Raw genomic sequence first — 27,623 nt, forward strand, 5'->3', positions numbered from 1 at the left:
TCGAATGATACCAGTAACCATCAGATGAGCAACTGAGCTCAGAGAGGTTCAGGAACTTGTCTGACGTCACCCGGCTGGAATGCCAGAGCTGGGACCAGATCCAGATACTCCAACAACGGGATCGTGCTAGCTGGAAGACCGTGGTCTGGCAGGAAAGCCCCGGAGGCTCTCCTGAGGCTCCATTCTGGGAGGGGGACCTCATGGATGAGTGAGGCTATAGCCCAGACTGCTAGCACTGGACCCCAATCCCCCCCAGGCCACCCCAGGCTTCCGTGGTGGGCTGGGCTGCAGTGTTATTTACGCTGCGATGTTGGTTAATCCTCATTACAGCTTTGAAACTCGGCTGTGAATGGTGATTTTCTAAATGTCACGTCCTGTAAGTGCCGTGTGACATTTAGCGGGAAGGCGCAGAGTCTCTGGTGGGTGTTGGGGTGGCGGCAACTCTCAGCTTCACTGTCCATCATAAATAACGCTGGCACCGTGGCAGTGGTGGCACTGCTCGGCCCGAGGCAGCAGAGCCCCTGGGACGCAGGGTCTCCTGGTCAGCAGCCTCCCGGCAAGCCCAGCGGGGCGACCGTGGTGCGGCGGCAGTCCACAGCCCTCGAACGGCCTGATTTCCCCCTCAAGCCCAGAGGCAGCCAGAGAGTTAGAAAGGCCAGGGAAATGGAGCTCCTCCCAAGCCCCAGGCATTGCGCTGGGTGTATTACAGATGGGGAGTCTGAGGCATAGGGACCAGCCCAAGGGAGGAGGGTTGAGCAGCTGTGTCGGACTCCAGACCGAGGGTCTCTCTCCTGCCCGGCCCTGCTCTCCCGCTTGCTGGGGGCAGCACCCAGCCAGGCCCTACAGGTAAGGGGCCTGGAGCTGCAGCAGAGGGAGGAGGAGGCAGGAGGCAGGAAGGGGCAAGGGCCGCATGACCGGGAGCGAGGAGGCCCCGTGCCCGGAAAAGAGGGCTCCTGAGATGGGGCCAAGAAGCCAGAATGCTGCCCCAGAAGCTCCATGAGGGAGCAACTGACTTGAACCTTGGGCCAAGGAGGCCAGAGAACTGCACAGAAGGGGAGGAAAGCTGGCGAGGGGGCACTGCAAGGTGTGGGACACCCATATGTCTCCCTCCTCCCTTTTCCCTGGAAGGAGCCTACACTCAGCCCCGTGGCTCCCACAGTCCCCAGAATGTCTCCAGCGCAACCCCAGGACAGAGAGGGAAGCAGAGCTTTGTGGGCAAGGGGTTTGATTTGCTGTCACTCCTACCCCCCCACCGTTTGACCCCAGTCCCCACCCTGTGGACTGAGAGGCTGCAAGGAGTCCGGGGTCTGTGGGGGCCTTAGTGGGGAGCACCCTCACCATGGGCCGCACTCCAGGGCCCTTCCTCTGTCTCCTCTCCATCCCCTGTCCACTACCTCCGTCCCCACCCCCATCCCTCCTCTGCTGAACATCTAGCCTTTCTTCTAGAACACAACGCTGACCATTTCCACTCCCCATTGTGAGTCCTAGGAAGCTCCCTGCTGACCTTGAGGCAAGGTCTCGAATCCTGGGGCTGGACGCTGAGGCCCTGGGTGGCTTGACTACCTCGTCTCCCTCTCAACTCCTGCCTCCACCTCACCCAGAGCTTTGTGGACCCTAGACTGTTCGTGCCCCTGGGCTCTTGCACAAGCTGTTCTGCCACTAGACCGCTGCTCTTCTTGAAGGTCTCAGGTCAGGTGTCACCTCCTCCAGGAAGCCTTCCTGGGCTCCCATAAGGCCCTGAACTTGGCTCACTCACACCGGCTGGTGACTGTCCATCTATGGGCCTGCCCTCCTGTTAGAAGGTGAGCTCCCTGCGGGCAGCACTCACGCCGTGGTCTCAGCACGGGGGCTGGCACACAGCGTGCGCAGGGTGCATGCGTGTTTGGCAGGAGAACGACATGAAGGAGAATGGCAGTGGGGGTGGGAGGGGAGAAGGAGGAACTGAGACATGATAGAGCACATCTGTTCCCACCAGGGATCCGTGTGGAGATTAACATCCCTGCAAACACATTAATATGTCAACGAAAATATAAAAGCAGGTGATAACAGCTCAAGTAATGCCGCTTCCCAACGACGCCCCAATTCCTAGGAGCCAAATTTCAGAAGAGCAAGCGCGGAGCAATTGCTCAGAATCCCCAGTGCCTGGTGGGAAAGATGGAGAATCCACGTCTGGCCCCGTTTGCAAGTGTTGCTGGGAGCGGGGTGGGGTGCCGGCGTCGCTGGCCGAGCTCGGGAGCCGTGGGGAGGCTGATGGGGGGCCCACAGCACCGGCATGCAGCCTGGCCAAGCCAGCAGAGAGCAGGCTCTTGAGCTTGGGGCCCACACCGAGGCTGTGCAGCCTCAGGCAGGGAACTAAACCTTTCTGAGCTTGGCTATCTGAGGGCAGTGTGCACTCGGTGAGTGAGTTGTGTGCTCTGCATGGCTGTGGCTCAGATTGGATGCTCCGTCGATGGGACTGGGATGGTTCCCAAGTCCAGACTCACAGTGGGCCTGGTCCTGGGCCTCAGGAGGAGGGGCGCTGGGGTCAGAGCACTGCGGGGGCTGCCGTGGGAGGCAGAGCAAGAGCCAGACCCGGCAAGTCACTCAGCCTCTCCGAGACCCCCGGCCTTGGCCATGACACGGGAATGAGGGTGTCCCTCAAGCGCTGGAGGGGACCCAAGGTAATCACTCAGCTGCTGGTGTCTGGAGGGTCACAGGCTGGGAAACAGAGCTGGGCCACACAGACATGGCTCTGTCCCCCACGTGACTGGGCATCCTTGGGTGAGTCTCATAGCATTTCTGGGCTCAGTTTTTCCTTTGGGAGGTTGGGTGCACAACACACTTCCCCAGATTCTGTGAGCTGGGCTTCTGTCCTAACACAGGGTTCTGGCCCCGTTCCTTCTGTGAGGCAGAAGTGACAGGCTGTGGGACGCCAGAGGACTGTTTCTCTCCTTGGCTGGACCTCTCCCAGAAAATGGGGCTGGAGCTCGAGGGGGCACTCGCCAGGCTGGGTTGCTGCCTGACCCTGGGCTCCATGGGTCCTTGCACACCTAGCCCACAGCTGGCCGGCCTGCCAGGCACGCTTACCTTGATCATCTGCGAGAGGTCCCCCGCGTCGGCCAGCTCTAGTACAATGTTCAGCTCATTGTCCTCAATAAACGAGTCCAAGTACTTGATGATGTTGGGATGGTTCAGTTGCTGTCCAAAGAGAGAAAGATGGGGAGGCAGAAGCAGTGAGGGCCAGTTCAGCCCCGCGCCTGCCCCGTGCTGGCTCCCAGCTGGCCCTTGTTAGCCAAGCCCTGGCTTTGTTGCAGAGAACAATGTCGCCTGGGAGTTAGGGAGGTCTGGGCCACCCTGGGAAAGCCCTTCTGCATCTCTGAGTCTCAGTGTCCTCATCTGTATAATGGGCACAATGCGCTGAAAGGCAGTGGTAAGGACTGGATGGGCTGAGACCCCTGCAATGTCTAACATGGAGACTCCTGTGCTGAGACGCCATGGACACTCCTGGACAGGGTCCTGCACCTCTTCCTCCTAGTCCCCCACAACCTTCAAGGTTAGGGCCCCCACCCTCTTCCCCCTGCTCTAGCGCTGGGCTCAGCAGGCCTGCAGCTGGTGCTCCCCGGTGTGTCCATCTCCCTTCCTCCTTCCCACCCTCCATTTGACACACCCTTGTGAAATCTGGAAAAACCCCAACTATTCCTGGCATGAAAGCTGTCCTGAGTGCTTAGCTCTGCGCCGAAGCCCGGCCTCTGGCCCAACCACCGTGGTGCGCGCGTGTTTGCCAGATGGGACAGCACCCCACTGGCTGGAAGCCAGCCCCCGCCTGGCCGAGAGGGGACAGACCCTGGCAACTGCTTATAATGTAAGCTGACGGTTTCCACCAAAAACGATTCCAGGGTCTGGGAAAACAGAGGGGACTCGAACATTCTGCCAGAGCCGGGTCGGCCAAGTCCACGGGGGCGCCCATCAGTCGACAAGCAGAGGCCACCTTAGCACACATTTTCTAGAAGGCCTGGAAGTTGCAGTGAGGGGGACGTGTGTTTATGCTGTGCCGACCTATGCCCAGCTTTGGATTCTAAAATGAGGGGGGATGTTGGGAGGGATTATGTGGCTATGCCGTCCCCCACTTATTCCTTCCCCCCCACTTATTCAAGCCCACTCTGGATGGCGGGCACACCTCAATCAGATGGCCTCTGTCGCAGGCCATGTGTCTCCTTGAGCTCCACTCTGCCTGCTGGAGTCTTCAGGTCCCTGCTCTGGGTCAGCCCCTGAGCCGCGTGTGGGCGCACTGGCTCCTCCCGCCCCCGCAGCCAGCTCCTGCCCATCTCGACCGGCTGTCCTTCTGGGCTGCCCTGCAAACCTTCTAATTCTAGTTCCAGCTTCTACATTTGGGTCTATGATGCATTTCAAATACATTTTTATGTACGATGTGAGGTAGGGGTCCAGGCTCACTTTCGTCCATCTGGACATTCAGTTTTCCCAGCACGGGGGACTGCAAATCTTTCTTTTGTCCACTGAGTTGTTCTGGTGCCTTTGTCAAAAAATCTTACCCAGATGTTGTCTTGAGGTCTCCCTGGAGCTAACACTGCCCATCACACCAGCTGCCCTCAGAACACATCACATTCCAGATATATTTTTCGTTTACAACAAGATACCAAAGTGGATGGAATGTGGCACTTCGTAAAGTTGGTTGCTTTGCTGCTGTTGTGGTGGTGAACACTAGTCCCCCCACCCCCACCCCCGCTCTGTCACTGCCCCCTCCTGGGCCTCACCTCATGACTTCCCTGGGACACCGCACACCCTTCTCAGGGAGGAATCCCAGAGACCCTCCAGGGTCATCAGCAGGTCGGGCATCACCGTTCCGCAGATGACTTAGAAAAACTGGAGGGGGTCTGGGTGGGAATTAAAGCTTCAGTCAAAGGGGCTGTTCCCTCCAGGTGTGGGCTCCTGGGGAAAAGATGAGGAGGCCTCTCTCCCTGCTCGTACGGCAATGCTGAGGAGGAGAGGTAAGGCAAAGCCTCCCTCAAATACCCAGCTGGGCACAAAGGCACAGACTGGGGCAAAAAGGGACCCCAGAGGTCAGCTGGTGGAAATCCCTGAGGCCTGAGGGGATAGGTTGACTCTGGGACCAAGCTGGACCCAGAGCCTGGTCTGGTCACCACAGACCACTGTCCACCCAGAGCCCCCTTCTCAGCCCCCTTCTAGTCCGTTGGTGAGCCCCAGTATGTAAAGATTTGTTTGAGTGAGAGACGGCGCGTGTACGCACACACACAAGCAGGAAGGACAGAGGGAGAGACTCTCCAGCAGGCTCCACTCTTAAGTACAGAGCCTGATGCAGGGGTCAATCTCCCAATCCTGAGATCTCCACCTGAGCTGAAACCAACAGTCAGACACTTCACTGAGGCCCTTCAGGTGTGTCTTAAAGTGGACAGGTTTGGGCCAAAATATAAGAAGAGCTCCAAAGGTGCGGACGGCTTAGGTTCTGGGGTTTGTGGGTGGGGGAGGGGCAGCCACTCTGGCTTCAGGTATCTGGGGTTCTAGATCCATCTCCAGTGCAATTTCTCCTGGCAGCATCGGCCACCCTCTCGCTCCCCCGTGTCGCCACGACCCACACCCATCCCTCTCCTCACAACCCGCAGCTCCACGGGGCAGAGCTGTCCCTGAGGCCCTGGGCCAGGCCTGGCGGTGGTGGCAGCTGCCGAAGGCTGGATGCTGGCCGGGGGGTGGGGTGGTGGTGGTGGTGGAGGGGGAGGGCAGGAAGGCAGAGGTGACAATAACGGGCGCAGCTTTCCTTTTCCAATCTCTGTCCCACCTGCGGCCCCTCTGGGACGTGCTACAGCGGGCTGCCTAGAATGTGTCTCCCCTGCTGGCTGCATCCTTGTGCCCAATGCTGGGGGCTGCCCACAACCCTCTGTGTGACGCATGATCTGCGCCTGTCTTCCAACAGGGCCCACCACCCTGCCCCACGTCTGCCAGCCTCTGCACTGGGAGGTTTTGGGGTTTGGTCCTGGCATGAATGAAGCAAACAGTGTTGCCTCACAGCCCCTCTGAGAACTGTGTTTCCCTTTGTTTTGCAGGAAACACCTCGTACCCGGGGAACGTCCTGTTGACTTCCCGTGGGCAGGCTGGGGAGCCGGGAAAGCGCTGGCGTCGAGCAGCAGATGTTGTAACTGTGAGGACCTGGGCTGCCTGTGACCGAGCTCCTGCCACACACTGGACGCGACACCCAGCTCTTCCAGCCCAGCTTCTCACGAACCCCGTCAGCGGAGGACAGAACGGGTATCATCGCCCCCTTCTACAGATGAGGAAACAGAGACCCTGAGCATCGATAGCAGCCACACAGCTAGCGATGGAGGGGCGTGCCGACTTCTCGAGCCACAGTCAGTGGCGCGTGACCACACGGCAGCCCAAGAAGGGACAGAGCCTCCCAGGTCACACCAAGCCTGGCTCCCTTCACTGGAGCCCGGGGACCGGGGACTATGTGCGCACACGCAGTTCCTTCCTTGCTGTGAAGGGCACACGTGCGTTCTTAGCCACAAGCAGGGAGAGAGTATGGGTGACCGGAACAGCCAGTCCCCAGCGCTGGGGAATCAGAGTCCTGAGATCACACCCGGGGCCCAAAGTTGACTGTCACGTAAAATTTAAACCATGTTATTTGAAGGGACTTTTTGGACCTGTGATAGCTGGAATTGACGACTCCTCCTGATAAGCTTCCCCGTGACCCCACGTGGCCGGGGTCCCCTCCCAGGGAGGGCTCATGAGTCCCAGGGGGCCCCCTACCTGCTCTCTCAGCCTCTTCAGGGGCTCTGCTGTTGTTCCCACATTCGAGTCCCACCTCTTGGATGTGGCATCCAAGGCCACCACCGCCTGGTCCCACCAGTTGCTCATGGCCAGGACCCCGGCAGCAGGCTCCTGTCGGCTTCCAGATTCTGGGACGGGGCCCTGAGCGCCGCAGGGCTTCTCCTGCACTCCCTGGGCCCAGGGGTAGCCAGCCGCACCCCCACAGTCACGCTGCTGGGCTGCTCCCCACTGCCTGGGAGTCGCTGAGGGAAGGGATGGGGCCTGAGAGCCCAGGGCAGACCCACCAGTGCAAATGGGTTGTCTAGACCCCGCGGGAGGGTGTCCATGTCCTCGCCGCCAGCAGCCCCACACGCCAGCAGCTGTGGCCCAGCCCTCCGCCCCGCAGAAAGGGCCAACGCCAAGTGCGCGCCTGCAGGGTGCTCCACTGCACTGGGCCCTCTTCAGACACTACTTAATCTTCTCTAACTGCCCATATTCCACACGGCAGATACTCTCACCGCTGAGCAGACGGGCAAACGGACACTCCCGGAGGCTCCGTCACTTGCTTAGGGTCACAGGGCTTGTAAATGAAGACATCAGGATTTGAACTCGGGCTCCTGGGCCTCTGAAACCCATCCCATTCCTCCTCCACCATCACCTCTGAGACCCCAGGTAGATGCCTAAGCCTGGGGAACAGGGAGGGATCTCCAGGAGGGAGCAGCCCTAGGCAGGGGCGGAGTCTAGTCCAGAAAGTTCTGCTGTCTCTGACGCTGGGGAGACCAGTGAGGAAGCCAGCGGGGGAGGGAAGGAAAGATCACCATCCCCCACCCCAAGGTGCCCTGGCACGTGTGTCCTTCCTGCAAGCCACTCCCATGTGGACACCCTGCCTCCTCTTTGGGGAGGCCTGGGAAGAGCCCAGCAGGGTGACTACCGGGTCCCTCAGGCACCAGGAACCCTGGGCCACACATCTGGTTTTGCGGCCTCTCCACCATTCTAGGCCGGCCTCGCTGAGTCCCCGGGGGGAGCTTCTGCTGGGTGGCAGTGACTCGGTGCCCTGAGGGGGAAGGCCTTCGGTACCATGCGCTGCCGTCCATAAGCACAACCAACATGGGGCGAGGACAGTAAGTCTGGGGGCGCCACGAGGGCTGGGCAGAGAGGTGAGGTGGGGCCTCCACTCACCCAGCCATGAGAAAGCCACCTGTGCTGAAAGGCTGTTGTCTCGGAACCTAAGAGGCCCCAGGCTGTGGTGGCCATGAGGTGGCCCGGTCTGGGGACCAGGCCACCACAAGGAAGTGAGGGTCTCCTGCTCATCCCAGGGTGCTTACCTTCAGGAGGCCAATCTCCTTGACACAGTCCTGCCTGGCTTTGGCGTCCATCATCTCGAATATCTTGAGCCACAGGAAAAAGAGAAAGACTAGTTAACACCCAGCTCCCAGAGCCCCCACTGGGAGCCATGAGGACTGGAACTCCCAAAACCCATCTTGGCACAAAAAAGCAGGACAAAGAGCCAGGTGAGCCCCTCCTAGGAAGACCAACGGGTCTTTTCCCAGCAGAGGGGCCCGTCTCGCCTCCAGCAGCCTGGAGCCCCGTGTGGTTGGCAGTCTGCAAACTGGCAAGGAAACCACCCCGGGGCAGCGAGGCAGCATCTGAGTCACCTTCTCTCTCCCGGGCCTCCTTTGTGGCCCAGGCTGTTAATCCTATTCTTAAAGGACAAATGAGCAAAGTGAGGTGTCAGGGAAGCTCTGCGGGGAACAGGGAGGGATCTCCAGGAGGGAGCAGCTCTGCGGGAAGGTTTAAAGCTCCTTCTGGGGCCAAACCCAGTGGCCCTCAGTGAGCCCCGTTCCTACGGAGGCCAGAAAAGGCTCTCAAGCCCAGAGGCGAGCAGCAAGTGTGAGGCTCAGGGTGAGCAGGTGCGGGTCCAAGTCTGAGCTCCCCAGCAGCTCGCTCTGTGGGCCCGGTGAGATCAATACTCAGGCCTCTGCAGCTTTCCTGATCTGAAAAAGGGGGTGACCCGGCAGGCCGTTCTCAAGTCATGGCCCATTATACAGTGGCGCTCAATGTATGCTCATTTTACTTTTCCTTTATGGCTTGCAGTGAGCTTTCAGCAGCAGTAGCCCACCTAATCCTTCCCATGGCCCATAGAGTAGGGTCCTGATTGCAGGGGAAGGGGACGAGAAGGAAGGGGCAGCAACTGGCTCAGGGTCACAATGTTTAGACACAGAAGCTGGCTCCTGTGACCGGGCTTTGACCCCACGAGGGAGATGGCTCACCTGCACCTTCTTCAGAGCCACCGTCTTCCTGTCCAGCAGGCAGGTGGCCTTGTACACCTCGCTGAACTGTCCTCGGCCTATCTTCTTCTCTATCTGGAAGTCGGCCAGTGAGCAGCGAAAAGACAGGGTGTTTGGGTGCCTCTGGAGGAGAGGGACAGAGGCCATCAGCAGGCACCAGGCTGCAGTGAGGGGCCGGGACCTTGGCAGCCGGGCCCCCTACAGAACCCGGTGACCCCCCCAGCTCCTCCAAGGCGAAGGAAGGACTGTGACTGCCAGCGTTACTGCCAGAGACTTTACCGCCCCTCCCGGGGGCTGTCCACGCCATGACACCCCCACTCTGCAGACAAGACCCCGAGGCTGCAGGTTTCCACCAGCCCTCATTACCTGATCATTCATTAGACTGCGTGTTCCTATCTCCTGCTCCCAGAAAGGTGAGTCCCTGGGGCCAGGGCCTTGCCTACCTTGTTCACTCCTGAATCCCCTGTGCCCGGGTCGGAGCCAGCAAGCAGAACAGGGGCAATTAAGGGGTGAAGGAAGTGATCTGTCAAGGTCACACAGCGAGGGGGAGGCCCTGCTGGGTCTCCCTGGCCCCATGGCCTTCCACGTGTAGTCCCCGACCCTGCCCCTGCAAGTCACTGTCAGATGTGGCAACTTCCCCCTCCTGGGCTGACTGCTCCCGTCTCGCCTGAGAAAACCGGCTTCCGTCGGCAGCTTTACCATTCTGAGCCCTTGTATGGAGAAACAACCCCCTTTACGGCGACAGGAAGAATCCGGACGCTTCGTGCCAACCTGCCAGGGACCCGGACTGAGCCCGACCATGGAGCAGTCGGACCTGCCCTGGGATTGAGATGCTGGGTGAGGGACCCCCTCCCCATTCCCACAACACAAGTGGGACATGCTCTGGGAAGAAGGAGAGAAAGGGGGGCAAACTCAGGCCCTGGAACCCTGGCGGTGGGGAAGGAGGGGCCGCGGCTCGGTTCTGCCCCCCTTCCTGCTACAGCCCCCACTCCCCACTCTGGGGCGGAGGTCACTGCTGCTGGCGACCCTCTGGGCTGGGAGCAGTGCGAGGACAGGGTCTCGCATGTAGAAGGGCCACAGAAACATCTGCGGAGCTCATCTGGGGATGTGGGGGTGGGAGGAGAAACACCAAGAGCCCCACCAAGGCAGGAAGGAACAGGTTTGCGTTTCCCAGTCTGAAAAGGCCTCTTCCAGACTGGGGCTGGAAGCACCCACGGGGGTGGAAGATCGGGCATTTTATTGGGCTGCGTTCTAGAACTCTCCTTAACCCGAATCCCAACCTCTTAGACAAAGAAGCCCTGGCAGGAGCCTGGGGAGCCCTGTGTGACTGGCATCCTGCTCGGGACGTCTGTTCTTAATCAACTTCCATTTTTCCTTCTTTGTCTTTACTACACCAATGTTCAGGGTTTGTTTGTTTGTTTTTTTTTTTAAGATTTATTTATTTATTTGACAGAGATCACAAGTAGGCAGAGAGGAGGAAGCAGGCTCCCTGCTGAGCAGAGATCCCAGGCTCAATCCCAGGACCCTGAGATCATGACCTGAGCCGAAGGCAAAGGCTTTAACCCACTGAGCCACCCAGGTGCCCCGAGATGGCGCACTTTTTAAACACCCAGAATCATGAGAAGACGTTACTCTAAGACCGGCTCCTCCCTCTCTCAGTAACTGATGGATATTGTCAAATGATGGGGATTTAAATAACTGTACAGTACTCTATATGCTCTCTGGTAAGCTTGTTTCCAGTCTGTGGTCACCATAAATAATGGTGCAATAAACATCCTTATGTATATTTCCTTATGCGTATTTCCTGGGTGCCTGGCTGGTGATCTTGGGCAGTGACCCAAGCCATCCCACTCTGCCCCAGTTTCCTGTCTGCAAGGCAGAAGTGTGGAAGCATGTCTGTCTCACAGGGTCTCTGTAAGGACCACGTGAGATCGCTGAGCGCCCCCCCCGCAACCACACACACAGACACACACACAGTAGGTGCTCAGTGGTCCTTATGACCAACCAGCCGGGGCTGGAGCAGGAGAGAGGGCCCCTGAGCAGCTACTCCTCACTCCCACTCTTGGCCTTTCTGAACCTGCTCAGACCCAGCTCTGTGCCAAGGAACATCCCCCTCACTGACCCCTGCCAGGAGTGAATGATGGAAGTCTGAGCCTCGAAGCCTGCTGCCTCCTTCCCTCAGCAAGGTAAGGGTTGGGCCAACTTTGACTCTGAAGTCCCTCCCCTGGTGAGGGATTTGAAGCCGCTCCCTACTGGGGGCTGAGCAGTGGGGGAGGAGGGGCTGGTGGAGGATAAAGACCACATTCTTATCCAGCACACGCCAGAATCTGTCAGCTAAGTTCCTAAATAAGAGCAATTAGCCCACCTGTATACTAAGCACCCATTTAAGAAGAGTGAGCATTTATTGAGCACTTACTGTGTGCTGTGCACTGTGCAGAACACTGCCCATGACCCCGTAAGTAGGCATCACCATTATCCCCATACTTCAGGAAACTGAGGCTTGTGGGGAGGCAGGGACTGGCTCCAGACCTCACAATGAGTCATGGGAGGGATCTGACCCTGGACTGGGGACTCTGCAGTCTCTCCCACTGAGCTCTACAGGTGACCTCCCAACTCTGATTACTCTGATTCGTCCTCTGCATTTCCTTCACGATCTTCGTCCCCTCCGTGTCCCCTGAGCGCAGGTGTCTGACCTGCCCAGAGCAAGAGCTCGGGGCCTGTTTGTCCAATGACACAAAGGAATGTGCTCCAAGCAGCCCAGTGCACCGTGGGCCTTTGGGATGCAGCCACTGGCTCTTCCAAGTGCAGCTAAAGTCCCACCGCCTTTGAAGGAGGCAACTTCCTCACACCCGGAGGGATCACACTTGCCCTTGCCCGCGAAGCTGCCAGGACGCCCGTGGGGCATTGGGCACCTACCACGTGGCAGTTCTACACCAGCTGCTCCCACAGGTTTTGTGACTGAAACCGCCTCACGCCCTGGTAAAGCAAGGCTCCTTCATCCTATGTCATAGAGAAGGGAACGGAGGCGCCGTCACACGGCTGGTCCGTGGGGAGCTGAGACCTGGACTCCCCGATAGACCCCACTGCTGCTGTCCCAGGAAACTCCCGGAGAGGACAGGGGACATCCCAGCCGGCATCCCGGCATCCCGGCATCCCCAGACTCCAGTCGCACATCTGCATATGCAATGACCCAGATTTGCATTTCCTGTCACAACCCATTTGACCTAATTAGAGGAATGAGCTGCTACGCTGGGGCAGGGGCGCGTTCCTTCCCCTGCAGGCAGCACCCCGTGGCAGGGGGACAGTGTGGGCAGGCTCAGGGACACCAGCATGCTCACGGGGGTGAGGCTCACAGGTGGGGTCCCGTCCCCCCCCCCACCCCGCTCTCTGTTCGGGCGGGGGCAGCACAGGGCACTGGCGCAGCGCCTGAGCAGTAGGGCCCAGACTATGACGTAACTCAGGGGCTGTGAGGGCAAGAGGAGAAGGTGAAGGGAGTTCTTGGTCCATAAGACCAGGCCTCTCCCCACTGCCACCTCCAAGGGCTTCCTCCACTCCTCCCTAAGCCCTCAGGGAGCTCTGCTCTGGCTCCTATAGCCGAGTGAGTCCATGCGCGACATCAGGGGGACATCAGTGATCTGGGCCCTGGGGTTTCTCTGAGGATTCCAGGACCTGAGGTTGGTGCCAACAGTCTGGGAAGCTCTGAGCTGGGGGCCCCGAGCGGCTCACACTACGCTGGTGGTAATCCCAATCGCCTTTCTGAAAACTGCTCTTCTTGCTGTCTGCACTGGCCCCCATTCCGTCTGCAGCCCCATGCTGGCTCCTGGGGAAATGAGCACCAGCCCGGGGTGGGGGCACAGCCTGGCAGACGGGTGACTGCCACTCTGGCTCCCTCAGCGGTGACACCGACACTGGGGAGCAGAGGGAGGCCTGGGTTCAAACCCCAGATCTGCCAAGCGCTGGCTCGGGGCTGCGCACAAGCACTCTGAGCCTCAGTTTCCTCCCATGTACAATTCAGGTGATAACGGTGCCCCCTTCCGAGGGCTGCGGGGGGTGGGTAAGCAGGTTACTGAGTGAAGGCACCGGGGAGACGCTATGTGGCTGTTACCGTCATTAGGGGTATCGCCGTTGCTCAGTGTGCAGAGCGAGGACTGGGGCTACCGCACCTGCCTCCCAGGGGGCTGGGGACGAGCCGAGCTCTCAGGGGCTGTACCGCCATCCCCATCCCTTTGAGGGTCTGTGCTGGGGCTACTGCCAGCTCTGGGCTCTTCAGCTGTGAAAACTAAAATGAATCTTGAGATCTAAGAACAAGATGGGGGACAGCCATGACGTCAGATGCCATGCTGGGGTTTCAGAGTAGCCCATCTCCCTCAGTCTTCACGGCCCCATTTCACAGATGAGGAAGCTGAGGCTCAGAGAGGTCGCTGATCCACCATCACCTGACTGCAGTAAAGCAGGGAGGTGCCTGTGTCCCTGCAGCCTTCTGACATCACTGTCCCCTGCACGGGTCACACCCAGGACTGTTTGCCAAGGGACTGTGCTACACAACAGGCTCGCCTCACCTCCCTGTCTAGGGCTATGCTGTGGGACACTCGCAGGGAAAATGCTGGCAGAAGCCATTTCTGACTCCTCACCTGCCTTCTCCAGTGTGGGAGCCCCTCAGGTCTCCCCTAGAGGAGGGCCAGGGGGGTGGAGAGGCTGGGAGGAGGTGGAAGGGATGCTGACCGCAGTGGGCAGAAGGAGGGGGTCTGCACTGCCCTGGGCGGGGAAATGCCATCTCAGAGAGAAGAGAAGCCTTGGGGAGCAACTCCCTGGACCACAGGAGGCTTGGCAGAACCGGGAGCCAAGGAGAGGGCCAAGGTCCCCAGGTCACCTCTATCCCCAATCCCACCGCCCCCCACCCCAGGGTGCATCCATCCCAGGGTGGAAATGGGTGTGTGTGTGGGGGGGGCAGTGAACCACTCTGGAAAGCTCAGAGAAACCGAGGCTCTCTTCTCCAAGTCAGATCAAATCAGGCCACAAACACCTCCCACCCCATGCTAATTTGAGTTTAAAATGTTTGAACCACAATAAGCCTCAGCCATCGACAAATCCCTTTAAAAAAAAAAAAAAAAACCAGGAGCATAAAATCACATGTTAAAAGAATAAAAATGCATTCGCCCAATTAATTTCCTGAAATCTCATTAAAAAATTTAGCCTGACTAAGTCAGACTTCTGACCTGAATTTTAATCATCTTTACACTGAATGGGTCTTTTTTTCCTCTGATATTTGCAATGCATCATTAATTTTAAGGCAACTGTTTCTGTGATTTTAAAAAGCATACTTCATCAGAATGACATTTCCTGTAAACGAATTTCACCTTTAAAGACATCTGACACCGTGTATAGGGAGTTCTAATGGATTCGGTATATGTGTATACGGTGATGGGTTTTAAGTCTGTGTAACACAAAAGAAGGGCAGGGTTTACACAGAGTCCATATATATTGTCAGGCTCTTTACGAGGCCGACCCCACTCAGCTCTCCACAATCTGGTTAATTTCAAACCCAAAGCTCATCTTCCGTCTTGCAGACCTGGGGGCGAGAAGGGATGCCGTGGGTCCATGGGACGTGGAGACCCCTGGCTCTGCCTCTCAGGACCAAAACGTACCCGGTGTTTATCTCGGTTACCTCCCCTGCCCTAGTGAGTTCCTGGCCGGTGGGAGGATGGGATGAGGAAGAGCCAGGTTTCCTGCTTTTGGGCAACCACCGCCCAATGCCTGTCCTAGCCTGGAGGTCTCACTCAGCTCCCAGGGCCATCAGCACATGGGAATAGCGTGCAAGGTGCCCAAATCATGGGAGTCACCTGATAACAAAGCCTAGCATCACCTCCGCGCAGTGGGTCCCTCAGGACAGTTCCCGCTGGCTGAGCTCAGAGAAAGCTGAGCCTACACATACCTAAGAGAATCTGGGTCTGGCCCCAGTGACTAGCATCAACCAGAAACCTGGGTCCATCCTCGACTCAGCTCTCCCTCATCCCTTCAGCTACCAAGTGCACTTGGCTTCATCCTGCAATCTTCTCTGGAATCTTCTCTGGAATCTTCTCTCCGAATATCCAGCCATTTAAGACCACGGAATCCTCCCACCTGGCAGAAGGCAGCGGCCTCCTCATCTCCTATTTTCATCCCACTTGTGCCATGAGTGCCCGCAACCAGTGATCTTTCTAAAATGCGAGCTCCCTTGTCCACCCGAACCCACTAACGGGCTCGCCCCTCATTCACCATAGACTCAATTCCAAATGACGCAGCCATTCATACAGACTGGCCATTCCCCATCCCAGCACCGGTGTTTAAACACCTGCCTAACCTGACTGGTCCTGCACCTTCAGGCCTGGCTCCTTCCTCTTCCCGGGACAGCCACCTCCCCCTGTCCTGCCCCAAATCATCGCCAGCCCACCTGTCCTCTCTCTAGAACCTTCCCTGCCCCACCCCCACCCTCTGGGCTCTCTCAGCGTCCGCCCATCCCTCTGTGGGACCCTGCCCCTTGCATGAGGCCCCACTTCTGTGTCGGGCAGAAAGGAGGCAAGAAACGAGACAAGCATTTGCTGAATTTACAACACGTCAGCAAACACTTCTTGGATTTTAACAGCTGTTAATATGTGGTCGTTAAATCTTACCTAATTGCCAACACTGCTTTGGGAAGATTCTCATAAAGGTTTTGGCCTGTGCGATTCAGATCTAGAAGTGGCCGCCCCATCCTGAGAAGTAAGGCGCATTCCTCTTTCTCTGAACAGGGCCCAATATAACTGAACTTGGCACGCTCCACGCAGCTTTGCAAAGACTTTCCAGATGGAAGACACATTGACCAGGCCATTCTCAGACAAGAGCACCTTTTCCCTTCTTGCAAATTCACATGACTCTTAGTCGGTCAGCTCTGTTTCATTCCTGATGAAAAACGCTCTGCAGCGAAGTGGTAAAGTCCTAGAGCATCCGGCATTAGAGCTCTTCCCCTCAATTACATGCACGCCCCCATTCACTCATCTGAAACCTCAGTAATTTCACTTGTGACTCCACCGGGTTCAGCAAACATGTTTTAGTAAGCGGACAGCTCTCACACCTAGAAAACTCCCAGAAATGATAAACCACCAGCCTTGGGCACAGAAACTTAACAGAACCAGTTTGAGTGGTTGCTAAGTGGCCTCTTCTACACTGTGGGCATTTCAGCTCTGGGCTCCTGAGCCACGAACATGAAAATGAAGGCTCAAAGAGAAGAATGAAATGAGTGGCACACATTTCCTTAACACCCACGACGTCCGACGCCATGCTGGGGGTTTAGAGTAGTCCATCTCACTTAGTCTTCATGGCCCCATTTCACAGATGAGGAAACGGAGGCTCAACTCATCTCGCCATCAAGGGCCCCAGCTCCTTTTTCTAAGGATGATTTCAGGGAAACAGCAGGGCCTCCTGCCTTCAAGGAAAATGCCTCTGCTGTCAATCTGAGGTGCTTCTATGTCCCGAAACAGGCAAGATTGGGGCCACGATGTCTCCCCAGACGGTGTTTAAATACCTGTACTTCATGAGCAGAGGAGAGAGGAAGCGGCTGCCTGGCCTCATTCCCTTCCCGCCCCGCCCCAGGCCATGCTGGTGTCTACACGGCTGCGCACCCTGGTTCGGCAACCCCGGCCAGATGCTGGTGGGACGCAGGGCTCCTTTACTGACGGCCGCTGCCCAACGACAGGAATCGTGTCTAATTCCACTTAACTGTGTCATTACCCACTCCAACATGTGCAACCAGACGCCCGGACGCCGCCGCCCGCCGCCGCCTTGCCTTGTTTGCGAAATAATTACGGGGCTCTCTCCTCTGCCAAATGAGGCTGTAATTAACCCTAATTGCTCAAAATGCAACTGGCTAATTCTGGGAGATTAATCAAGGGGGACTCAATTGTTAGTGAATGACTTAATATGACAAATTGCTACATTACCCGAGGAGGCCGCACTGGCCCCAGCATCAGTGAGCTGTCCTGGTGGACTCGGCACCAGCAGCGTCCACGGGCCTTTGGGCTTTCTGGGATCTACCTCCCCAAATTCCACCTGGGAAATGGGCCCGTGTCCCATCCAGTAATGGGAGTGGAAAGCACCAACAGGGCAGATGCCCTAGGACACTGTGTGTGTGTTGGGGGCAGGGGTGTGCATGTGCACACAGACACATGCGTGCGTGCACACACACACACTAGTCTACTAGTTCACATGTCTCACCCCTGTGTGAATCTATAAAATTGTTCCTTCTTTTGGGCTGATGGAGCCCCACACAGGGAGCATGGGTTGATGAAAACTCAGGTGTAGGAGAAGGATCTCAGACTCAGCTGCCTCCTTGACCAGGCGCTTTTGTGCAGTGCACACCCGCACAACTGCACATGGCAGCCCTGGCCAAGTGGGTCAAACAGCAGTCCACCTGACGTCCTCCAACAGGAAGGAGTACTTAGAGGTTGCGATGAGCCTTCTGGGGCTCGAAAAGGTAGCTGTCTCAAAGTTTCCCCCTGATTTGGGTCTCCTAGCTTTGGGGAAAAAGCCAATCCTAGACATGACTTTTCATCATCCCAGGCTGTCCCCAAGTACCCACAGCACCTGGCCCTGTCTGACCTGGCCTGCCTGCCCCCACCAGACCTCTGCGTCCCAATTCCTCAAGGCGGGCTCTCTGGCCATCTAGGTCGGATCATGTGCTTTCTGGAGCTCCAAGGGTCCCGGAGTTTCTTCTGTCCTGTTTCCTCCCTTTCTCTCCCATGAGGCTGTGTGCCTTCTAAGAGCAGACCTGCCTCTTCCCCACACACAGCCACTTGTATCTGCCGTTCATGAACTCAGCCGGCATCGAGGGGCTCCTCTGGGCCTGGCCTGGGATGATGGGATGGGTATAGCCTCGCCCCAGACCTCCCATTTAGGAACAGGAACCAGTTCCCCAGTGGGATGCTGTGGCCAGAGCCCAGTGCCTGGGCCGCACAGGGGAGGGAATGGGAGGGAACAGGAAGGCTCCCTAGAAGCTGCAGCATTTGGACCAAGGCCTGGAGGAGGAGCGGGGAGAGGCCCTCCAGACCCAGGAAACAGCACATTCAAAACCCGCAGAGGATGCATGAGCTGGGGACCCCAGAAGCCACCTTCGGAAAAGCTGCGGGAGGCGGCCTGGCTCTCTGAGGATCTGCAGCGCATGGGGCAGGTGTAAAGAAACCAGTGCCCTGAGGCTCTGTTGGTTCTAGATGAAGAGGGCTGAAGAGGGCTGAAGAGGGCCAGGACAGAGCTAAAACCAAAAAGGGAAGCTGACTTCAGCTGAGAGTGAGGAAGCACTTTCTGACCCCACACACTGATGCCTGTTCCCCAGAGCCCCTCAGTCTCTCCTCTCTCCTGGCCTTTCTAAGCAGCCCTGATCCCGCTGAGACAAAGTTGTTCCATTCACAGGGAAATGCGGGAGTCCGGCCCAGAGAAGGCATCTCTGAGTGCTGCTGAGTGCTATCAGGGCTGACCAGGTTGGTACTGAGATGCACTCGCACCCTTGGAAACATTCCAGAAATGACTCCATCTGGGTGGAGTAGTCAGGGACCCGAGCTGGGTGGGGTAGTCAAGGACCCGAGCTCCTTGTCGAGGCCCCAGCGCTCTGCAGACAAAGGTAAAGGGCTCACCTGTGGGTCCGGGGCATGGGCAGGCCCTGGGCTGTGGCAGAGGTTGTTCGGGCTCCCTCCAGGGGGCATGTGGCTGGGCTGTCCGGCCATCCTGCATGCCAGCCTCGCGGCGCACGGGGCTACAAAAGAAAACGCGGGCTTTCTTAGACACATGCCTGTTCACCTTCTCCCCTTGACGGCCCTGGGCTGGGGGAGGTGCGTCCATTCATCCCAAGTTCTGGTGGGGGTCCTGGAGTGCAGGGCTGGGACTCAAGAGCCCACGTGACACACCTTCCCTCCAGTACCCCGTCTGACAAGGTTGCGAGGGTTGTCCCCACTGCGGGGAGGGGAAACAGGCTCTGCGCAGGGCAAAGTCTAAAGGCATCCCCTCTGCCCCAACCCGGCCAGCAAAGGAGGTGCCCATTCAACTCCACAAGTACTAGGCTCCACAGCCTGGTTCTTACTTTTTTTTTTTTTTCTTTAAAGATTTTATTTACTTATTTATTTGAGAGAGAAAGAGATAGTGAGAGAGAGCACAAGCAAGGAGGAAGGGAGAAGCAGGCTCCTTGCTGAGCAGGGAGCCCGATGTGGGGCTCCATCCCAGAACCCTGGGATCATGACCTGAGCTGAAGGCAGACACCTAAGCGATTGAGCCACCCAGGCTTCCCACCAAAGTCTTGTTCTTTCCCATGATTGTCCTCCCTGTCTCCTGGGGGCGGTTACAAAGCCCTGCCCCCATGACCACCCCCACAAAAACCCAGGTTGATCGCCTGGGTGGCCAGGAGAGAGACGCTGAGTCAGACTGTGTAGCAGCTGCAGAAGGACCTGACGTCTCCATCCTTGCTGGGCCCTTGTGCTCCAAGTGCAGGGAAGGCCAAGGCCATGGGTTCCCCCTCATAGGCATAAACCTCTGGGCAGGTGCAGAGCCCTCTGCACAAGGGAGCAGTCCCCTGTACCTCCAGGGTTTGGGCTGCTATGTCAGAGGCCCCTAGGAGAGTCAAGGTTGCTAGCTGCCAGTTGCCATGGTAACTCCAGCTGACTGAGCGACCACTATGTGCCCGGGCCTGAGCAAAATGTCATCTAAGAATCACTCCCGATGCCAGCCTCCCTGGCAGAGCGCTGCCTCTGGGGCAGGGCCCAAGGCTGAGGCACACAGAAGCACTGTACAGCTGGAGGTGAGAGCCGGCACCTGGCCACCGCGTGCAACCCTCTGGGACGCAAGGGGAAAAGCCCTCCTCCTTGGGAGGAAAGCCTGTCCTGTAGCCATAAGCGTTTCTGCAGCACCTCCTGGGTCCAGGGCCAGGCCGGGGCTCCCACAGGGCTGCAGAGAATAAAAGGGGCCAATGCCCAGGAGGTCCCTGTTGTAGAGTAGGCATGGGTAAGGGGCCCCTGAATCTGGCTGCTGCTGCTTCTGCCAGACCCCTCACCCCCGGCTGCCCCACAGACTCCACACACCCCAAACAGAGCCCCTCGGGATTGGCCCAGGCTGTCGGAGCAGCTTTGTCTATACCCTCCGGAGAGCCCGAGTCCCTAGGAACTGGCAGCCCCTGGGACAACTATTAATCAATGACCACGGGGTCCAGTGTGAAAGTGCCCTTGGCTGGGTCAGGACACTCAGACAGTGGGAGGCGTGACTCACGCTCCAGGCCCTGGGTGGAGGCTGCGGGTTTGGTCCGAGATCACACCCCAGCTCATTGGCCTCTCCCACTCCCTCATGGTTTGCTCACTCGCAGGGTCTGCGTCTGGAGCTCCAACCAAAGACAGCACTTTCTCCCCAGACCGACTCTGCCTCTCTCCATCTACACCCAGCAGCCAAGCCCCAGGCTGAGAGCCGTCCCCGGGTCCAGCGGTTCGGCCAGCTCTGCTGCACAGACCTCCCAAGTCAAGGCGCACCCTCGTGAACACGGGCGTCCTGGCAGCGGGAGAGGAATCTCTCCTTTCCTGCTCCGGCTGCCGCGGGTGGCACCCAGCCCGCCCAGGCTCAGGGATGTCTGTGATGCCTCATCAAAGGATGTCCCCCTGAGCTGAACTCTCCAGTTCTGCCTCCCTAGCTCTGCCCTCGAAGGTTCCCCAAGCCTCTCTAGGCCTTCTGGGGTCCAGCGCCCACTCTTCCTCGGTGCCCTCAGGACAGGCCGACTCCTCCCTCACATGCCGAGCACGGGCAGCTGCTTCGGGGTCAAGCTGCTTTCGAGCACACAGGAGATGGAAGAAAGCAAGGCCACCAGACTCGGGCTCACAGGGGCGCCCTCGGCAGTGGGGAGTGCGTGCGGGGCGAGGGTCGTGTCCAGCCGGGCGTGGCCTGTGCTGTCCCTGGTTGTGAAGCTGCCGGCCCTGAGCCGGTTTCAACCCACAGACATGGCATTTTATGGACCGATTTCTTGCTCTCTTTTATCTCTTGTCCCGGATCCGGGGCAGGAGGAGGGTGCTGTGGGGGTGTGTCTGTACTTTGGAGGCCTCTCCTGCCCGCCCTCATTCCCCTCTGTCCCAGTGTGGGACTGACCTCCCACCCCGGCCCCTGGGCCTCCCGGGGCTCATGCCTTGCTCACCAAGCCCTCCTCTGTGAGGGCCACCGAGGCTTCCTGAAATGCAGATGGGACCATGGCCCCCTCGGTGTCTCACCACCATCTGTGCCTGCGCTCTCACCGCGGAGCGCACACCCGCAGGGGGACACAGTGAGGCCCTGGAGGAAAAGCCGCAGGATAAACACGCAAACACGAGTGGCTTCCGGAGGCGGTGCTGTTCCGGAGGTGGTGCGGTGGGGGGTCGGGGGGGATGTGTGCGTGATAAACGGATTCACAGGGAAGAGAATGTAAAATGCGCATGCATTTTAAGATAAAACCCCAGAATCCTGCAGGCTCTGCGGGCTGCACCCCCCAGACCCCTCGGGGTGACATGTTCACCGTCCTCTGCCCTTAGGGAGACCTCCAGGGAGAGGGTGGAGCAGAACTGTCTTCAGCAAGAAGGTTCTGTCTTTATCTCTGAAAGTGTCAAAGCCACCCAGTGGCCAGGCCCACACAGGAGCCCACCCACCGGCCCACAGACTTCGTGTGGACTATGAGCCACAGCGTGCGTCTCTACATCTCCCCCCACCCGCATCTAACCCCGCTCAGCCTCTTGGGGCCAGTGGGCCTGGGCCTGTGTCTGCTTCTTGGCCCTGGCCCTCACCAGCTGGGAGACTGGGCAAGTCATACTGGGCAGAGGCTTAGCAGGTGTCTGCCAAGGTCACCTCCACTTGCCCCTTGTGGTTATTAGCGGCACCCTCCCAACAGCTGCACCCAGAGGCTGTAGACTGCACACTCAGGAGCCCACCCCAGGCCTGACACAGGGCTCCAAGAGCACGGCCGAGGGGTCCCTGGTCTCATCAGAAATACCAGCAACAATAATGATGAGTCAACAGATGTGTGCCCTGATCATGCTAGGCCTTGCTCTGCACACTTTACCTCTTAGCCCCTCTCATTTAAGAGACCCTGTCTCTCATGGGATAGGGTCTATTATTGTCCCATTTTACAGAATGGAAAACGGAGGCACAGGGAGGTTAAGAGATCTGCCCAGATCCGTGGCAGTGGAGCCAGGACTCAGAGCCCTGGTGGCGTCTTTGTCCGAAACCACCACGCTGCCCTCCTCCCAAGCTCTCCGTGACAATCCTCTTCCTTTCCTTACACACAAGGTGGAGAACTTCCGATGTCATCTCCCCACCGAACAAGCCCCTTTCCTCAAAAATAGGGCTCGTGCTGAGTGGGCAGGGGTAGTCCCAAGGCTGGAGGGCCACAAGGGGCCATTTCCCATCACAGGGGCCTCAGGGACATGAGCCCCTGGAGTCTGAGCCCTCTGGGACAGCATCACGATGACGCAGCTCTGCTGTCCATGGTACCTTTTCTGCCAACGCCCTGGAGCTTTGGTTAAGTTACTGTTCCTAAGAGCTGTTCTGTCCAGAAACTAATGGAAGGGTTGCACCACGTATTCCCCAGGAAGAGAAGAGGGGCCTTTGTTTCAGGAAAGAAGTGGCCAAGGAGGATTCCGCAAGTCACAGTCTCCGAGTGTCAGAGAGGGACACTGCAAAGGGGAAGGAGGAGGGGAGAGGAAGGGTGGGGAGGACAGGCAGGGTGTGGTGGGAGGGAGGGAGGCAGAAAGGGAAGGGGGGATGTTTGGGAGGAAGGCAATGAAGGCTCTCTGAACACTTCCAGTGGGCCAGACCTTTCCCATGCATCCTGGGGCTCTTGGTAGACCCATTTTATAGATGAGGAAACAGGCTCAGAGAGAGGAAGCTCAATGTAGTGAGGCCAGTGAGCTACACAGGGGAGATTTGCTCTCAGTGACTCCAAAGCCCCTCCTGGGTCCAAGATACCCCTGCCTCTTGCTCTCCCGGGTGCTACATTTGCAGAGACAACATTCTGTCTGTACCCCAGTGGAAGCCCAACCCCTTTGCTGGAGATTCCTGCCCCAAACTTTTTCTTAGGGGGTGTGGACGCAGAAAGACCAAGGCAGAGATTCAGAGTGCCGAGCCACGGAGCGTGGGGAAAGCCCTTCAGCACACACACACGCCTCCCCGGGCAGCCCAGGGCGCTGGCAGCCTGGGCCAGGCAGCTCCTGCCAAGTCACAGAACAATGAGATCCAGGCTGCCAAGCTCAAGTCAGGGGCCAAAAATGCATGGAATGTGAGACCCAGGAACAGGCCGCACTGAGGACCTTTCTTCCGTGGGGAACCACAGCCCTGCATTTTGGAGGCAACATGAACGCCTAGTGCAGTTCCCAGCCCGGGCTCCCCACATGCGTGTGTCCCCCAGGGGCCCAGGAACCAAATCAGGATGCGCCCAAGGGTTCAGCGAGGCCTGCCGGGGAGCCCCAGTGCCCTGGCTCAAATCCTGGCCGGGCTTCATTTTGCCATGCAGTGACTCAGTTTCCTCTTCTGGAAAGTGAGATGTTCCTCTGAAGATCGAGAGGACCGAATGTGTTCACAGATGAGAACTCCCTCCAGCAGAGCCTGACACACGTGAATGTCCTCGGAGACTCTGTCGTCTGCACTAACCCTCACTGGGCAGCAGACGAGCGGCAGACGTGGGGCCTGGGGCTCAGAGAACGGTGGGGACTTGCCCAGGGCCACACAGCTGGTGAGCGACAGAGCCGGGGCTGTTGGCCCCCAGGTCAGGCTTCATCGGCCTCACCGCATGTCCTCTTTGGGACCACTCTGGAACAAATGCCTCCATCGCTAATGTGAACTGTGGCTACCTTTGCAAAGCACCATGACCCTCTCCTCGCGGCCTGGCCTTCAGCTGGAGCTCCTACTTACGCGGGCCTTGGGTTTCATTCAAGCATCCCCGGAAGGGGCTTCCTCCTGGGCTGGGTGAGGAGGCTGCTCCATGGGCCTTTCTGTCCCCTGGATAGACTGTCACCTGGCCGTTGCCTCCCAGTTTCTGGAAACTTCATCTAGAGGCGTCGTGTCCCTCCTTTCCCTACTGTGAAATGATACAGGTCGTGGAGGCTGGTGGCCCACAGAGGCCCTTACCCTCCCCCCGAAAGACGACTTGAGACCCCAGGAAGGCTCAGGGCAGGTTTGGGGGTCTATGCGTGTGAGGCTCTGTATGTTGGGGGGGTCTTGTGGTGATGTATTCATACACCATGTGGGGTCAAGTATTTGATCATGTTTCACTTTGTTCTCAGACCCTGAGGTGGAAACAGTGTCCTGCCTGCCTTTTCTTAAACGTATGTGCTCACATCTGCATGCGGTCAGGGTTCTCCCGGCGGCCACAAGGCCACATTCTCGCTGCGTCAGCTGAGGCGGGCACGTCACCTGGACGCCGCACCCCAGGCCAGTTTCCCTGAGGAAGGCCTCTCCTCTTCTCAGCCCTTCCAAGTGGTGAACAGCTTTATGGGTTGTTTTCCCAAAGCAGGAAACCAGCGCGGTGACTTCACAACCTCCCCCCACAGTCCTCTCTCCTCCCTGAGTAAGTGACCCTGAGTGACCCAACACGGGCACCGGGTGTGGGCACCTGGGGGTTATTTCCACTCGGCCAGTAGGCCCCTGGGGGCAGAAGCCTAGGACGGGTGCCTGCTGCCGGAGAGGAGAGGTGCCACAGGCCAGCCCGGCCCAACACACCCCTGTGGGCCCCTTCGCGAGTGGAGATCTGAGGCCCGGCAAGGAGACACTGCAGCTCCTGGAGCCCGGCCACTGGTGGGGTCAAGGCAGGACCAGCTTCGGCCTCAGACAACACCCACATGAAGCGCCTCCCCTGAGCTGAGCGATCAGAGTGGCTCCCAGGCAGCCCCAGAGGGGCCGGCGCTCCCAGAGGCTTTGAGGAGAAACGGGACTTGCCAGAGTCTACACGTCGGACAATGCTGCCCTTTACACTTGCTTCCTGGACCGGCAAGGCTGTGAGCCTCCAAAGAAACCCGACTTCATGTCCGAGTGCAAGGGCCTGGGACCGGAAGGAACATCCTGCACACGCAGACGGGTTGGCAGGGAGGGCGGGACAGCAGCCCCCCCCGCCCCCCAACTAACGCGGCACATGCTGTGTACTCAGCAGGCACACGCCAAGTGCTGTGCATACCTCGTTCCCTCGTGGGCACGCTAGGTGGGAGCTGCTAAGATCCACCTGGTGTAGAAGAGGATACAGAAGTCCAGACTGGTTAAGGGATGGGCCCCAGGTCACACAGCAGGCCATGGGCAGGACTAACACTTGGGACCGAGTCTGCTGGACTCCCCTAGTCCATACTGCCTTGGAAGAGTGAACAAATGAATGAATTCCAGTCCAGAGGTTTGGCTCCAGCTGCTGTGTCCTCCCGCTACCCCAGCCCCACTTCTCTTCTGGTCTTGGGATAAGCAGACGTTACCCATTCATCATTTGACAGGAAGCAGCCAGATCTCGGGCCAGAGTCACCGGGGCCTGGGAGCCATAGGGGATAAGCCACAGACGGCGTCTGGTTTCCTGACTGGTCCTACGTCCCCTCGCTCCCCACCCCCAAAGCCAAACATGCTGCTTGGATGTCTAAGCTTCAGGACCTGCAGGAGCCTGTCTTCTCGAAGACCCGGGGCCATGACCAGCCTCTTCACAGGGAGGGTCTTGCAGAACCCAGGGCCGGCCACTGATCTCCTGCTTGCTAAGCCAACCTCCAGCCCACGGCAGGAAGTCTCCCCTCTCCCCCAGTCCCTAACACACCCATCGCAATCTGCAGCTCCCACCCGAAGGTCCCCAAGACAAGGCCCGTAGGCCTGCACAAGGCATTCCAAGTTCTGCCCAGCTGGCCTGGGCCTGCCTCCTACCTTTTCCAATTCTTCCACTCCAACCCCAGGCCCCTGAGCAGAGGGGCGTCCCCTTCCCAACCACACACACCCACGGGGATCCTAGGACGGTCACAGGCAAAGTCACACACGTACAGCAGAACCAGATCCTGGTCCTACTCAGGATGGACACCTCCTGTGGGTTCCTGGGCAAGTCGCGCCTTGTCTGTCTCCATCCATAAAGAAGAAACAGTCGGACCCCAAAGAGTGGGTGTGCAGGGGCAGCTGGGGACTACGCAGGCCCCTCTTCCCCCTCTACTGGTGTCCACAGAGCAGAGTTCTTCCCGAAGCCCACCGTAGGGGCACCAACTGGCTCCTAGGCCACCCTCTCTTCCTCCTCTGCAGGCCTTCGGAGCAGGAGCCAACGTCTGCCGTCATCTCGAAACCACAGGTGCCTCGCCTGGGGCCTGGATGCACACACTTCGGACCAGTCAGGGATAGAGGGCCGGCGGTTCCTGCGTCTGGAGCCCCAGGCAAGGAGCACACGCCCTCCTGTGCGTGGTTCCCACTGTCTGAGCTCTGGCAGAAGTCGCCAAGCCATTCAAAATACACCTCCCCTCCCACAGCACGGCTGCCCAGAGCCTTTTTAAAATTGAGAAGGTCCCTAAGCACCTTTCATTTCCTCCTACTAGGATAATAAAACTCAATTCTGGAAGAAAAAAAAATGTAGGCGCTGTAAACATCTCATCTTTCAGGAAAGGAGCAACAAGGCCGTTGGTTTATGTCCAGGAAGGTCTCTGGTTCCGGGACCCGGTGAAGGCCATGCTTCATCCCACCCACTTGGAAGAGGAAGATATCCGGCACTTTCTAAGTGCCAAGGAGTTAAAAGGCCGCGCCTCCGCACAGCCCTGCGGGGATGTCTGCAACAACCCTGTCTTACAGAAGAAGAAATCAAGGCACAGATAAGGGCCCCGCCGAGCCCCTGGCTCTAGCAGATGGCAAGCCCTGTGTTTAAACCCAGGCCTAACTCTAAAGTCTGAGTTTTCTTTTTTTTTTTTTTAAAGATTTTATTTATTTATTTGAGAGAGAGAGACAGTGAGAGAGAGCATGAGCGAGGAGAAGGTCAGAGAGCGAAGCAGACTCCCCATGGAGCTGGGAGCCTGATGTGGGACTCGATCCCGGGACTCCAGGATCATGACCTGAGCCGGAGGCAGTCGTCCAACCAACTGCGCCACCCAGGCGTCCCTAAAGTCTGAGTTTTCATCTCACGTGCTTGGGGCAAGCCCTGAAGACTGGAGCCAGAGGAAGGTGGGATCTCAGCCTGTTGGGAATGTCACACCCTTTAGGCAGTGCCCCCGTGCTGAGGACCCCTAGCCCTCCGATAAATGAACTCATTCTCTCCTCCAGGCCTTAGCAGACTTTACCCCCCTCCCCGGAATGAAGTGCCTCTGGCAAATCTGGCTCCTTCTTCAGAGCTGGAGCGGAGGTACCTCCTCCAAGCAGTCTTCCTGGACTCCCCCGGTCAGTGACTCCCTGGCTCCACAGTGTTTGTGCCCGTGTTGTCACTGCCTGCTCACGTTTTTCTCTCGCCAACCGGAGATTTCCGCGAAGGCAGAGACCAAGCCACTCACCTCTGTGGCTCCAGCAGGCCACAAAGGGAGGGCCAGGTTAAAGGCTGCTGACCCGGTCTGTAAACACCAGAGGCCAGGAAGGAAAAGCCTGGGGCCCCAGGTCAGCTCA

General features: G+C 58.2%; 1 protein-coding gene across 2 annotated transcripts in view; it reads right to left on the reverse strand.

The window, feature by feature from the left end:
* Positions 1-27,623, reverse strand: part of NEK6 (NIMA related kinase 6) — an 81,250-nt gene that overhangs the window by 24,473 nt on the left and 29,154 nt on the right. For both annotated transcript variants that reach the window (XM_044264937.1, XM_044264936.1), the window contains exons 2-5: positions 18,689-18,807; positions 9,030-9,170; positions 8,085-8,147; positions 3,067-3,177 (exon numbers count right to left, since the gene is read on the reverse strand). In XM_044264937.1, coding sequence (XP_044120872.1) covers positions 3,067-3,177; positions 8,085-8,147; positions 9,030-9,170; positions 18,689-18,778 — 405 coding nt within the window. In that variant the 5' untranslated portion in view covers positions 18,779-18,807. The remainder of the gene's footprint in view (positions 1-3,066; positions 3,178-8,084; positions 8,148-9,029; positions 9,171-18,688; positions 18,808-27,623) is intronic.

The sequence above is a fragment of the Neovison vison genome, chromosome 9 (genome assembly GCF_020171115.1).
Source record: "Neovison vison isolate M4711 chromosome 9, ASM_NN_V1, whole genome shotgun sequence".
Taxonomy (NCBI): domain Eukaryota; kingdom Metazoa; phylum Chordata; class Mammalia; order Carnivora; family Mustelidae; genus Neogale; species Neogale vison.